Genomic DNA, 15,099 nt, shown 5'->3' with positions numbered 1-15,099 from the left:
GACTGGAGGGAATCCGAGTAGTGTGTATGCGGGGTGCATTGTCGATGCCACGTTATGTCAAGGATCTGGGTATATTCTTACCACGTGTACACCATATCCAAAAATTTCATTACTTCATACAGCAGGTCCCACCCACTTGAATACACCATGAATTGTCAAACTAATAGAGCAAGCTTATCTGCGAAAAGATCTAAACCTCCCAAGCACTTCCTAATTCATTTCACAAATATACGTGGTCTCAATTCTAATCTCAAGGATGTCCATTTCCACTTGCAGTCTTCCAAACCCCATGTACTTTTTCTGACTGAATCTCAGTTATCAGTTGATTCAACTACTGCTCATCTCAGATGTCCAAATTATTTGCTGTATGATTCCTTTCGACTCAAAGGTGGTACTTGTGCATATGTCCGTTCTGATATTCCCTGTCAGAGACTTGGCAATTTGGAATCTCCTCTCTTTGATCTTCTCTGGCTTAAAATCTCTCTACCTCATTGTGTAAAATTCATCTGTTGTCTCTACCCTTCTCCCAACTCCACTAATCACTTGGAGCTCTTTGACTTCCTCTCTTTGCAACTTGACTTTCTCCAGTCCAACTTTCCTAACAGTGAGGTAATTTTCCTTGGTGATTTTAACGTTCACAACTCCAGCTGGCTTCCGTTTTCTAGTCACACCGACCCAGCAGGTCGAGATGCTGAGGCTTAGCATTAGCATTAGTAGAGGCATTTGATGCAAGAAAGCAAGCTTATGCAGCATCAGCCAAAAAAAAAAAAAAAAAAAAAACCCCACTTCCACTTCACCCCTCTGTTCGTTCCAAATACCTGTCCAGCTGAGCCTTAAACTTATTTAGGCTATCAACCTCCACCACAAGGGATGGAAGTCTGTTCCACCAACCAACCACCTGCTGGCTAAAGGCTTTTGCAATTACTAATGACCTAGCACAGATTGTTCATTTACCTACAAGAATACCAGACAATCCTAATCATACAGCCAATACGCTTTATCTTTTTCTCACAAACAACCCTTCTAAGTACAAGGTTGAAGTGAGAGGTCCTTTAGGCACTTCAGATCACAACTTGGGGATTGTCTCTTCTCCAATGGAACCTTTATCTCATGGCTATTCCCAACCTCGTATTGTTTGGCATTACAAGAATGCAAAATAGGATGACCTGCGAGACTTCTTTTCTTCTTTTCCTTGGTCTGATTACTGTTTCAAAACTTCTGATGTCAACGTTTGCTCAGATCGTGTCAGTGAAATTATTTTTGCAGGAATGGAATCCTTTATCCCACACTCCACTTTAAAATCTCGTCCTTTATCTAAACCTTGGTTTTCCAATAAATGTGCTAAGGCTGTTCAAGAGAAGAACGTTGCATATCGTAATTGGCTTGTTTCTAATTCTTCAGTTTCATTTTCTGCCTACACCAAAGCTCGCAACAATTGTAAAGCAGTTATTAATCAGTCCAAACTAGAGTTTGAACAGGCTAAGAGTAGAAAAAAAAAGTAGAAAACTTGCTTCTTGCCCTAATGGTAGCCGAGCATTCTGGTCTCTTGCCAAAGCTATTGGCCACAACTTTTGCCCATCTCTGCTCTCACCTCTGTCCAAACCAGATGGTTCTGTTGTCACTTCAGCCAAGGATAAAGCTGACCTGCTAGCATCCCATTTTTCTTCGAGCTCATGTATTAATGATCTTGGTAAAACACCTCCCACCATTCCTAACACGCTCCATTCAATGCCTCCTGTGGTCTTCCATCAAAAGGATATGAGAAGGATTTTGATGAATCTTGATACTAAGAAAGCTCCAGGTCCTGAAGTTATTTCTCCACTTGTTCTCAAAACCTGTGCTCCTGAACTTACTCCTATTCTTTGCCGCCTTTTTTCACTTTCTTATTCCAAAGGTGTTTTTCCTTCTGCTTGGAAATTTGCTCATATCCAGCCAGTTCCTAAAAAGGGTGACAAATCCCTCCCATCCAATTATCGTCCCATTGCAATTACTTCTACTCTTTCTAAAGTAATGGAGAAATCAATTAACCGCCAACTCTTAAACTACCTAGAAACCTTCCGTCTGATCAACGATCGCCAGTATGGATTCCGTCAGTGTCGATCCACTGGTGATATTCTGGCTTATGTTACCCATTTATGGACTAATTCAATGGAAAGGTTTGGTGAAACACAAGTAGTTGCTCTTGACATCTCAAAGGCTTTTGATCGTGTTTGGCATAAAGGTCTTCTAAACAAGCTTCCATCTTATGGTTTTCCAACTGTTTTTAGTAATTGGTTATCCAGTTTTCTCTCTGATCGCTCATTGAGGGTGATGGTAGATGGCTCTCTGTCTTCTAACTTCTCCACTAATGCCGGTGTCCCCCAAGGTCCAGTTCTTTCCCCCACTCTTTTCCTCTTGTATATCAATGACCTTCTTCCATTGACTGGAAATCCTATCCATAGTTTTGCCATGATAGCACATTGCATTCAACTTTCCATTTTGAGAAACCTTGTCCAGCTCAATCAGCTTCAAGTTCTCGAAAATCTGCTGCCAATTCCTTAAATGCCGATCTTCAGGTAATTCTCCAGTGGGGCAAAGACAACTTAGTTGATTTCAACCCTTCTAAAACTCAATCTTGTCTTATATCTCGCAAAAAGGATTCTTCTGCTCCTATGCTTATCTTTAGTGACACTCCGATTTCTAGGCAAAATGATATATCTCTTTTGGGGATTACCCTGACTTCTAATCTCTCTTGGCACAAGCACATTACAAATATTGCTTCCTCTGCATCTAAAAAACTTGGTTTTCTCTTTCGCTCTCGGCGTTACTTTTCTCCCAAACAGCTGCTCACTCTGTATAAATCGCAAATCCGCCCTGCCATGGAATATTGTTTCCACATCTGTGGTGGTGCCCCCAAAACCTCTCTTAGGCTTCTTGATTCCATTCAGAAGAGGGCAGTTAGGTTAATTAATGATTCATGTCTAACAGAGTCTCTCCACTCACTTTCTCATAGACGCACTGTTTCTGCTGCATGCCTCTTCTACAGATACTTCCATGGGCACTGTTCTTCTGAATTGGCTTCTATAATTCCCGCTCTCTCTTTCAAAACAGTCCGAACACGTGCCGCCACCAGTCAACATCCATTTACTGTCCAACTTCAAACCCACACAACCAACTTTTCATCTTCCTCATTTATTCATTCAACTGCTGTTTTCTGGAACAACCTTCCTTCATACGTATTTCCTGAAAATTACAATCTACAGAAGTTCAAGTCAAATATCAACAAATATCTTCTTTCGTCTTCTCAACCTCCAACCCAAGCACGGTACTAAGTACTATAGGTTATAATACCTCACGTGTTTGGGATTCTCATAAAAAAAAAAAAAAAAAAAAAAAAATCACCTGAGGGGGACATAAATTCAAATTGAGAAAAAAGTTGTATAATATTTAAATTATAATATATCTAAATTACCACTTATACCGTGTGGAGTTTTAATATATTTAATTTAGGTAAACTAATATACAATGAGTAATGTTTCAGGTATCTTGCCGATACCCATCATCTGACCTTGCTGCTGACTGATACCTCCTGCGGGGCACTCAAACCTAAATGGGCCAAGCATGAGGTATCAGTCAGCAGCAAGGTCTGATGATGGGTATCCACAAGATACCTGAAACATTACTCATTGTAGATAACACCTAAATAAATTTTTTTTTTTTTTTTTTTTTGGTACTTGTTGGCGCATCGGCTTCTGTGGCCATAATGCACCTCCCAAGGTTTTTGCAGTGCTTTGATCCAAGCCCGAGGCGGGATTCGAACCTGCGACCTTTGGGTTGCCAGGGAGGCAATTTACCCACCCGGCTAGCCTGTAAATAAAATATATTAAAACTCCATGTGGTATAAGAGTGGTAATTTAGATATATTTTAATTTAAATGGGTAGAAACCACATCATTTATCTGTAATGTGCTACTAAATAACATTGACTCGAATCTGTAAAACGTCTTTATTACGATAAAATAAAATTAAATAAAATAATATACGTACTGATTGTATAACTATATGTTAAAATATTAAAACAAATAAAATAAATGTTGTATCACAAGAATAAAATTCAGTAAAATATATAAAATTAAAAGCGATAAAAGTTTAAAACCACTAATACAGGAGCTTTCGGCAGCAGCGGCTGCCTTCATCAGCTATAGTGGTTGCAGGATGACCAACAATCTATATGTACCACACATCTCAGCAGGTCTGTGACATTAACTATGGCGTCTGCGCATGGTTCACTTCTCATGCATTAGAACCGAAAAATGGATGGGCCACTCTAAACTGTTCGTCTCTTCATAGGATAAGAGCTTCAAAGATTTGGTGACTGTGACAGCCCTTATCCCTATTAAGACATAGCGCTCGGACAAACATATTCTTAAACTCTCCAGCCATTTCCGGTTCGAAAAGCCATTTGCCTTATTCACGATCACAGCTTCTTTAGCAGTAATGCCATGCCCAGTTTCCCAGGTATGTTCTGCTACATCTGAACCTCCGTAATTTGCAGTCTTAAAGGCTCCATTGTGTTCCCCCAGGCGATCCCCGCAATCTGCACGTTTCCCCCACATAACACCCCCTACAATCAGGACACTCGATTTCATATATGATCCCACTAGTGTCATTACCTGCAATAGGATCTTTAGTTGCAGACACTACTGTGTGCTGCCTCCTACCTGGCAGCTGTACATGAACACAAGATACAGGAAATGAGTTCCAAAATGCCCGGATAGTAAGGGTTGATTGCTGGAACAAACTTCCATCTGTTTTAGAAGTTGACAGCTTAAATAAATTCAAGGCAGAACTAGACAAACATTTGGAGTTAATGGGAACGGTTTTTTTTTTTTTTTTTTTTGGCTGATGCTATATAACAGGGATGGCCAACTTAATTTGTGCTGCAATCTACTTTTTTTCTTCAAAGTGTGCCGCGATCTGATCTGCCATCTCAAAAATTTCATTGCACATGGTTAAAAAAGTTAATCAACACATTGAAAAATGTTGTTTATAAATTTTAAAATTAAATACATTTCAGAATTCTTATTTTAAATTCATATGTTTTTAAATTTATGTGAAGTTTGTGTCTTCATGTCATCTGCCAAGCTTTCACAATCAGGGATATACTGTGATAAGGCCAACTGTAAAGAATCTTTTGCATGCAAGTCCATAAAAGTATAGCGATTCTTCATCTTTGTTTGTTTAAAATGCAAAAAGGCCAATTCACATAGATAGTGGAACCAAAACAGGAATTTTAAAAGTTCATTGCATTTTTTTACATTTGAGCAAACATTTCCAAAAGTCTTTTTCTGATGATCTGGCTTTTAGGAAGATATTGTTTCACAATGTAATAATTTCATTTTCAAGTAATATTTTCTCCACGTGAAAAATCTCAGCTATTTTTTTCTACAATTTGTTTCGTATATAAGTCAACATTAAATGGATAAGAAATATATTGAACAATGTCTTCAATTGTTTTAAAATCACTGAATCTGGTTTAAAAATCATCTGTAACTTTCTCAATTTCAGAAAGATATTTCTCAGTATTAAATTCAAAACCAGGATATTTTTGCAAATGATCTTGCATCTTTGCAAAATGATCGAATTTTTTTCCCTTTGAGATCCTTAGTTTTGCCAAAAATTGATATTTATATGCAGAAATACTACTAATCATGTCACCCACATTTTTATTTTTCCTTGTAATTTCAGGTGCCTCTGTAGCCAGGTGGGAAGGAGCAGCAGTGCATAGCGCACACACTTCTTGATTAGACCGGGGTTCGACTCCTTCACCACCAAATACGGAGGATGTGGACAGGTCAGGGAATGACCACAGCATATCCCGGAGCAATATGGCCTTAGTTGTTAATGCTCCTAAAAACCAAATAACAACAACCACCTTGTAATTTCAAATTCAGATCACTTAATTTACTGGTAAAATCTGCCAAAAAAATCCAGATCACACAACCACTCCATATCTTGTAGCTGCTGTAATCATCTCCCCTCTGATCAACAAATTTTTTGATTTCATTCAGCAAATTTCGAAATCTCTGTAGAAACTTCCTCCGACTTAGCCATCTCACATCTGTGTGTGATATCAAATCTGGTTCATTTTTATCAAGTCACATTTTGTAAAGTCTCCTTTGAAGAGATTGTCCTCTGATGGAATTCAAAATTTCGAAAGCTATGTCCATAGCACTTTTAGTATTTAATCTTTTGCTAGTTAACACATTAGCCAGCAAAATATGATAGTGTGGTAACTCAAAAAATCTGGGAATTCATCATCCTTTTGGCACAATGTGATGAATACGTTAAGATGCCCTGTCATTGCTTTAGCTCCACCTGTTATTGATATCAGCTTAAATAATGGTAATTTATTTTTTTTCAATAAAATTTTTGAATGCGTTAAATATATCGACCTCTAGTATTTTTCTTTTAATGAAACCATACCCAGCAGTTCTTCTCTAGTGGCAGAATCATCAAAATCCAGACGAATAAAAATGAGCAATTGAGCTGTATCACTGACGTCTTTAGATTCATCCAGTTGTAAAGAAAAAGGACACACAATTAGCAGTGTGAGCATGCAATTGTTTGCTCACATTTTTACTCATTTTTTCAATGCGTCATATCGCAGTGTTTCGAGATAATTGCAGATCTTGAAGAGAACTTTTAATTTAATTTTTTTGTCTTAAAATTTTCAAAAAGAGAATCTGTTATTTCTAAAAATGCATCTTTGATGAACCGACCATCAGAAAATGAGTTGCATTTTTTTGCAAGGAGATGTTGAAATGATGCAACAATTACTGCTTTAGATGGTAAATTAAGAAATTTTGTTCTGCAGATAATCTGGATTTAAGTTCTTTTAAGTTATTTTTCTAAGGTTATTATTAGGCAGAAAATCCAATTAGTATTAACCATGGAGTGCACTGAAGTGCCTTTTTAAATTTCCTTTTTTGGGTATAACCACGGAAGCATTGCAAATCAAACAACATTTTTCTTTTATCATTACAAAAAAGTATTCTAGTTCCCACCCTTGATGAAAATGATAAGTTTTACTCTTTTTTGTAGTATTCATTTAAGTGAAATAATAAAGTAATGTATAAGTACTATCCAGTTATTAATATTAAGTAAGCTAAATAAGAATTTGACACATACACTATGTTCTCCACAACGTAAATGTGCGAATTTTCGCTAGACAAGCATAGCGGCTGCGTGGCGACAAGAGTAGTCAGTAGTCACGTGGTTTAACGGATTTGTAATAAGCATATGCAGTGGGGTGCATAATAATAATAGGCACCTCTGTAGCCAGGTGGGCAGGAGCAGCAGTGCATAGCACACGCTTCTTGATTAGACCGGGGTTCGAGCCCATGACCACCAAATACGGAGAATGCAGAAAGGTCAGGGAATGACCACCGCATATCCCGGAGCAATATGGCCTTAGTTGCTGATGCTCCTAAAAAACAAATAACAAACAACATAATAATAATAACATTTTTGATTTTGAATAATCTGTTTTTTATATATATTTAAAATTCATCGTGATCGACTGAAATTAAAACCGCGATCAACTTGTTGGCCACCCCTGCTATATAATCTTGCTTTCTTGCATCATATGCCTATGCTAATGCACTGCCTTTAGAGATTTATCCACTACAGAACATAATGTAACAAATGTGGGTTACATTCTTAACCAGGTTGTCACTTTTTTTTTTTTTCCTCGCAGATGTATTTCTTTATATTAATGTTTTATAAGCATTATATGATTATAATGACACAAAATCAGTTTATTCTGTTATGTGCGTACTGTTTGCATTAACCTTTTTTGCAAATACATACGTATATATATATATATTTTTTGTGTATAGGCTTGCCATGTGTTTCAGGGTCGTTTCAGATAAAGTCTCTTTATGTACTTTTTTTTTATGAAAATCCCAAACATGAAAGGTATTAGAACTCATAATACTTAGTATAGTGTATTGTTTTGGTTGAAAGAATGCTGAAGAAATGGAAGCTATTTGTTGACATTAGATTCAAATTTCTGTAGATTGCAATTTTTCAGAAATATGTGTGAAGGAATGTTTTCCCCAGAAAACAGAAATAAAGGGCTAAATGAGAAAAATGAAAAGTTGGTTGTGCGAGTTTGCAGTTGGACAATGAATGGATGTTATGTTTTTTATGAAAACCCTGAACACAAAAGTTATCAAAACCAATAGTACTTAATTGCATGCAGGGGTTGAAGGAAATGGGTAGGGGAATGACAGAAACTTTGCTCTGGTCACTAAACAATGGTTTTACCACTTCAAGCCTCCAATAAGCAAAGTGGTGGTATTACACCAGTTGATGAGAGTCATCTACCACCTAGTGTTAGTATTAGTACTTGTAGTACCATGCATGGGTCGAAGGAGAAGGTGGGAGTAATGCCAGAAACTTTGCTCTAGAGACTAAACATGGTTTCACTGCTTTTGGCATGAGTCTGGACTACTTTGGAGAGAGCTGGGAAATTACGGGCACCATTTCTAAGAACAGTGCCCATGGAATCATCTAGAGAAAAGGATGCAGAAGTAGTATTAGTAGTAGTAATGGCAAGTGATGCAAACTTATACAAAACCCTACACAGTTTACCAATCTATACCCTCCAAGAATTTGTCTAGTTCTTCCTTGAATTTATTCGATCCACCAACTTCCACAACAGATGGAAGCCTGTTCCAATAATAACTACCCACTGGCTAAAGGCAGATTTCCTCACGTATCCTACATCTGTCTTTTCTCAATTTGAATTTATGCCCTCTCAGGTGATTATTCTGAGCAAGAGGAAGAATCCCATCAGCATTGAGCATGCTCAAACCATTTAAGGCTTTATACACCTCTGTCAGATCACCTCGCTGGTGCCTAGTCCCCAGACACTGTAATTTGCAAAACTTAAGCCTTTCTTCGTAAGAGCACCCCTTTGTTCCATTCACTAATCTTGTTGCCCTTCTCTGTACTCATTCCAGCATCTCTACATCCTTCTTGAAATGAGGCCTCCAGACCTGTATACAGTACTCTAGGTGTGGTCTGACCATTGCCTTATACAAGGGGACAATCACCCGCTTATCCCTGCTAACAAAATTCCTATATATCATTGACAAGACTCCATCAGCTGCTCTTGCAGCCTTTTTGCACTGTTCAGAAAACTTTATATCTGACTGCAAAATTACCCCCAGGTCTTTTTCATTCTTCACTAATACCCTGAGTGTAGTACCACACAGTTGATGTTACTCTGGGGTTACTGCTACCCATATGCAGTACTTTGCATTTGTCAATGTTAAACATCAACTGCCATTTCTCAGCCCATCACCCCAATTTTCTTAGATCTTGTTGCAGTAGCTTGCGCCGACCGGGCTAGCCGAGTGGGTAAAGTACCTGCCCGGCAACCCAAGGTCGCGGGTTCGATTCCCGCCTCGGGCTTGGATCAAAGTACTGCAAAAACCTTGGGAGGTGCAATATGGCTATAGAAGCCGATGCGCCAACAACTACCAAATCAAAAAATCAATCAAGCAGTAGCTTGCCCTGATGACTTTCATTAACCAACCTGCCAACCTTTGTATCATCTGCAAACTTAGACATTAAACCTGATGTACCTTCATCAATATAATTTATAAATATTGAAAACAACAATGGGCTCAGCACTGCACTCTGAGGAACTGCACTAATAACATTAGTCCATGAAAAGCAGTGCCCATTGATAGGTATTCTCTGCCTTCTTCCACTTAACCATCTGTTTATCTATAGCAGTAACTTATGCTTAATGCCACGTTGTTCCAGTTTGTACAGCAGTCTTTTATGTGTAACAGTATCGAAAGCCTTCCTGAAATCCAAGTCATCATCATCATCAGCCAATTTCAACCCACCAGGATAAAGGCCACTCCAGCAACTTTCCAGTTCCTTTTGTTTTGTGCAATGGCCATCCATTTACTGCCCATGAACTCTTCAATTTTATCTGTCCAGCTCCGTTGTTGTCTTCCAGGTTTTCTTTTAGCTCCCCTTGGCTACTATTCTGTTATTTTCTTAGTCGATCTGTCATCATTTCTTCAAGCTGTGTGTCCTGCCCAAGTCCACTTCAGTTCTTTAGTTTTGGTAAGAATGTCCACGTACATGTCCTGATCCATGCGTTTCTCTTCTCTTCTTACCCAACAGTCTGATTTCTAATATAATTCGTTCCATTCTTTGCTGTATAGTTTTAAACTGTTCTTCCATTCTTATGGTGAGTGCCCAAGTTTCACTTCCATAATTCATGGTGGGGGGATACATTAGTTCATTATTTTACGTTTGAGACATTATATTTCTCATTTTTCATCAATCATTATATTTCTAATATAATTCGTTCCATTCTTTGCTGTATAGTTTTAAACTGTTCTTCCATTCTTATGGTGAGTGCCCAAGTTTCACTTCCATAATTCATGGTGGGGGGATACATTAGTTCATTATTTTACGTTTGAGACAAATTGGAGTATTGTTTATCAGTATGTGACTATATTTCCAGAATGCCATCCATCTGAAATTTATTCTTCTCTTGACTTCCAGCAGTAGGCGCCTCCACAGCCAGGTGGGAAGGAGCAGCAGTGCATAGCACACGCTTCTTGATTAGACCGGGGTTCGAGCCTGTCACCACCAAATACGGAGGATGTGGGAAGGTCAGGGAATGGCTACCGCATATTCCCGGAGCAATATGGCCTTAGTTGCTAATGCTCCTAAAAAAAACCAAAACAAAAAAAAAAAAAATTGACTTCCAGCCATTTATCATTATTACAGCTAATGACTAGTACAAGATAATTATATGAATCCACATTTTCAATTTCTGCTCCTTCAATGATTATATCACTTTCTGTGGCATACTTGTTCATCATTACTTTTGTTTTAACCATATTCATCTTTAGTCTGAAATCCTTATTAACTCTGCAAAACTGATTAGTATATTATATCAAAATTATTCCAGGAAAATTAATGGAGGCACTGGTTAAAGAAGCACTGCAGGATCATTTAGACAAGACTTCAGTTATAGCTCGGACACAGCATGGTTTTGTTAAGGGGAAGTCTTGCCTGACCAATTTGATTGGATACTATGATGCAGTCACAAAAGAACTGGATGCAGGGAATAGCTTTGATATTATATACTTGGATCTTAGAAAGGCTTTTGATACTGTTGCACATGGAAGACTGCTACACAAATTGGAGCAGTGTGACATTGGAGGCAAATTGCTGCTATGGATAAAGGGGTGGTTGAGGGGGAGAAGTCAGAGAGTGGTAATCAATGGACACTGCTCATCGTGGACTAATGTTATTAGTGGAGTCCCTCAGGGCTCAGTGTTGGGTCCATTATTGTTTTCTGTATTTATAAATGATATTGATTATGGTATATCAAGCTTAATGTCCAAGTTTGCAGACGATACAAAGGTTGGCAGGGTTGTCAAGGACACTACTGACACTATGCTGCTGCAACAGGATCTGGAAAGGTTGAGCAGATGGGCTGAGAGGTGGCAAATGAAGTTTAACATTGACAAATGTAAAGTACTACACATGGGAAACAGCAACCCCAGAGCAACGTATCAACTCTGTGGTACTACACTGACAGTGGCAGAGAATGAAAGGGACTTGGGGGTGGTTGTGCAGGCAGATATGAAGTTCTCTGAGCAGTGCAGACGGGCTGCAAGAGTAGCTCATGGAGTATTGTCAATGATATACAGGAATTTTTCCAGCAGGGATAAGGAGGTGATTATTCCCTTGTATAAGGCAATGGTCAGGCCACACCAAGAGTACTGTATACAGATCTGGAGGCCTCATTTCAAGAAGGATGTAGAGCTGCTGGAACGAGTACAGAGAAGGGCAACACGATTAGTGAATGGAACAAAGAGGTGCTCTTACGAAGAAAGGCTTAAGTTTTGCAAATTACAGTGTCTGGAGACTAGGCACCAGCAAGGTGATCTGATAGAGGTGTATAAAGCCTTGAATGGTTTGAGCATGCTCAATGCTGATGGGATTGTTCCTCTAGCTCAGAATAATCACCTGAGAGGGCATAAATTCAAATTGAGGAAAGACAGATGTAGGATAGACGTGCGGAAATTTGCCTTTAGCCAGCGGGTGGTTGGTTGGTGGAACAGACTTTCATCCCTTGTAGTGGAAGTTGATAGCCTAAATAAGTTTAAGGCTCAGCTGGACAGGTATTTTGTACGAACAGAGGGGTGAAGTGGGTTTTTTTTTTGGCTGATGCTGCATAAGCTTGCTTTCTTGCATCAAATGCCTCTACTAATGCTAATGCTATTTTTTGCATCCAATTCCTTGGTCACTGCATCAGAGTAACCTGTCAGATTGGTTAGACAAGACTGCCCCTTAACAAATCACGCATGTTTTTGTTAAGGGGCAATCTATGCAGTATAATTGCATGCCTGTCCAGATGGTCCTGCATTACTTGTTCAAAGATGAGTAGAATAAACCAGTATACCTTATCACCAGTGGATAGCCATGGATGGATGGAATCCATATTATTTATCAGGTGGAATGTTTTGAGATAGTTTAATAGTTGGAGATCAACAGAATTTTCCATTGCTTTGGAAAGAATAGAGGTAAGTGCAATGAGTTAATAATTGGAAGGAGGAATTTGTCACTCTTTTTTGTAACTGGCTGAATATGAGCAAATTTCAAGCAGAAAGAAAAACACCAATGTAAAAAGAAAGTATAAAAAGGCCACAGGAGTAAGCTGAAGAACACAGGTTTTGAGAACTAGCAGAGAAATGCCATCAAGCCATGAATTCTAAACATCAAGAATGTTTAGAATTCATCTAACATCCTTCTGCTGGAAGACTATATAGGCATTGACTGGAGTATATTGAATATTGAGTATGACATGAGGTGTTTTACCAAGATTATCAATACAACAGTAAGAAGAAAAATTGGATTCTAGTGAGCCAACTATGTCTTTAGCTGAGGATGCAATAGAACCAACCGTCATATTTAATGGAGATGGAAGTATTGCTGGACAGAAGTTGTGGCCAATATCTTTGACAAGAGACCAAAATCCTCGAATGTCATTTGGACAAGGAGCAAGTTTTCTGCTTTTAGCCTGCTCATAATTGTGTTTGGACTGATTAATAACTGTGTTTCAATCATTGTGCACTTTAATATCTAGGCAGAAAATGAAGCTAATTTGGATACAAGCCAATTGCAATATGCAACCATTTGCATATCACAGTTAGCTGTTAATAACTTTTACAGTCACTGTGAGCTTTAGTATAGGCAGCAAATGAAGCTGATTTGGATACAAGCCAATTGCAATATTCAACATTCTTATCCTGAACATTTATTGGAAAGCCAAGGTTTAGTTAAGAGAGGAGATTTTAATATGGAATGAGGAATGAAGGATTTCATCCCTACAAGAATAATTTCACTGACATGATATGAGCAAACATTGGGATCAAAAGATTTAAAAACGTAATTCATCCAAGTAAAAGAAGAATAGAATTTCAAAATGCTTCACAACTCAAAGTTGAGGATGGCCATAAAAGACAGGCTCTATGGGAGAAGAGAAGAGACCATCAGTTAACTGGCATGCCTAGAGGACCACTAACATTGAATTATCACTGTTTGTGTGTGCGCGCACACACACACACACACACACACACACACACACACACACACACACACACACACACACACACACACACACACACACACACACACACACACACAGTGTTGATTTTGATAATGTTTTTTTTTTGTTTGTTTGTTTAAAATAATGCATCCTGACTACTGATTACATGATAATCACAATAGGAAACTGTGACAGAATTTTTTTGTGATGCACAAGTATAGCTTGCACAGTTCTGAAAATTCCTCTAACGTTTCAGTAGATATCTGTTGCATTAAGTTCTTTTCATATTCTGAACGTAGTGTCGATTACTCTTTTTTCACATGTATTGCATAAACAAGTGTCAAATTTACATTACTGTCACTATATTACTACAGGTTGTTTTCTCAAATCTCAACTTAACTTGAAATATTGATTCCACAGAAAATGTTTTTTTGAATGTAAAATACAGGTAGTTCTCGACTTTACAAGTTAATTCATTCCTAGCCCACGCTCATAAGGCAAACTCGTAAAGCAGGAATTCATTTCCCATAGACAATGTTAAAAACAGGGGTTATGTTCTCAACAATGAAATTTGACCATAGTAATGTTAAATAATGGTCAACAAAACAATAGTTTATGCTTAAATAGTGATTTATTTATCCAAAGAAATGAAAACATAGTCTTTAATATCAAGCAAATTGTAATAAAGAAATTATTTATGTCCTACAAATGTTAAAGAATGTTTATTCTTCATCATCATCAGTCGATGATGATGAAGAATAAACATTCTTTAACATTAACTTGTGATCTCAAATTTTGCTTCCAATGTTATTCCTCTTCACTGTGTCTTTTTATTAACATCACTCTCTGTAGTATTACTTTGTTTTGGCATACTGGACAGTATTAAAAAGTGGGATAAATTTCAAATAAGACAGCAAAAATGAAGAGCAACACAATCACTCTTTGTAATGCAAGTGCGGTAACTGCTTTATATTATATATTCAGTGAGACGCTCTCATCTGCTTGAACAAACAAACAAATGCATAGCTATACAATGCTACAATAGTACTGTATAGCTATGCGCTTGGCTTGAAATGCCACCTACATAGTTATACATTTATTTATTTCAATTAATGTTCATATTTTCGATTTTGTTGATATTTGGAAAAATAACTTATAAACCAGGGAACTGTTTGTATATAATTTTGCAATTGATAGTGGTTGTTTTTTTTTTTACTGGGAGCCAAACTGCCCAACTTTTGAAAGTGCATCCTTGACTTTATAAGTATAACTTCAGAATCACCCCTCCAGTGATCATTATATAGGGGATAATTGCTTAGGTAAATTACCATGCACAATATCTTCTTTCTATAATAAATTTATTATTCTTTCAGCCTGTAATTATTCACCATCATTTCCTGACTTGCCATTGAGTCAAGAAAGGTATGTACATATGATATATTTATCTTATCTAAAGAAGAT

General features: G+C 37.7%; 2 protein-coding genes across 2 annotated transcripts in view; one reads left to right on the top strand and one right to left on the bottom strand.

Annotated features, from left to right (window-relative positions):
* The window catches only part of LOC150083234 (uncharacterized), a 480,979-nt gene that overhangs the window by 197,772 nt on the left and 268,108 nt on the right, over nucleotides 1–15,099 (bottom strand). The window lies entirely within an intron of this gene.
* Nucleotides 1–15,099, top strand: part of LOC150083235 (uncharacterized) — a 242,844-nt gene that overhangs the window by 25,253 nt on the left and 202,492 nt on the right. Inside the window, exon 3 of the mRNA XM_090378444.1 lies at nucleotides 15,012–15,060. Coding sequence (XP_090234570.1) covers nucleotides 15,012–15,060 — 49 coding nt within the window. The remainder of the gene's footprint in view (nucleotides 1–15,011; nucleotides 15,061–15,099) is intronic.

The sequence above is a fragment of the Mastigoproctus giganteus genome, chromosome 7 (assembly GCF_048544385.1).
Source record: "Mastigoproctus giganteus isolate SK-2022 chromosome 7, ASM4854438v1, whole genome shotgun sequence".
NCBI classification, from domain to species: domain Eukaryota; kingdom Metazoa; phylum Arthropoda; class Arachnida; order Uropygi; family Thelyphonidae; genus Mastigoproctus; species Mastigoproctus giganteus.
This window is presented reverse-complemented; position numbering and strand designations above follow the sequence as displayed.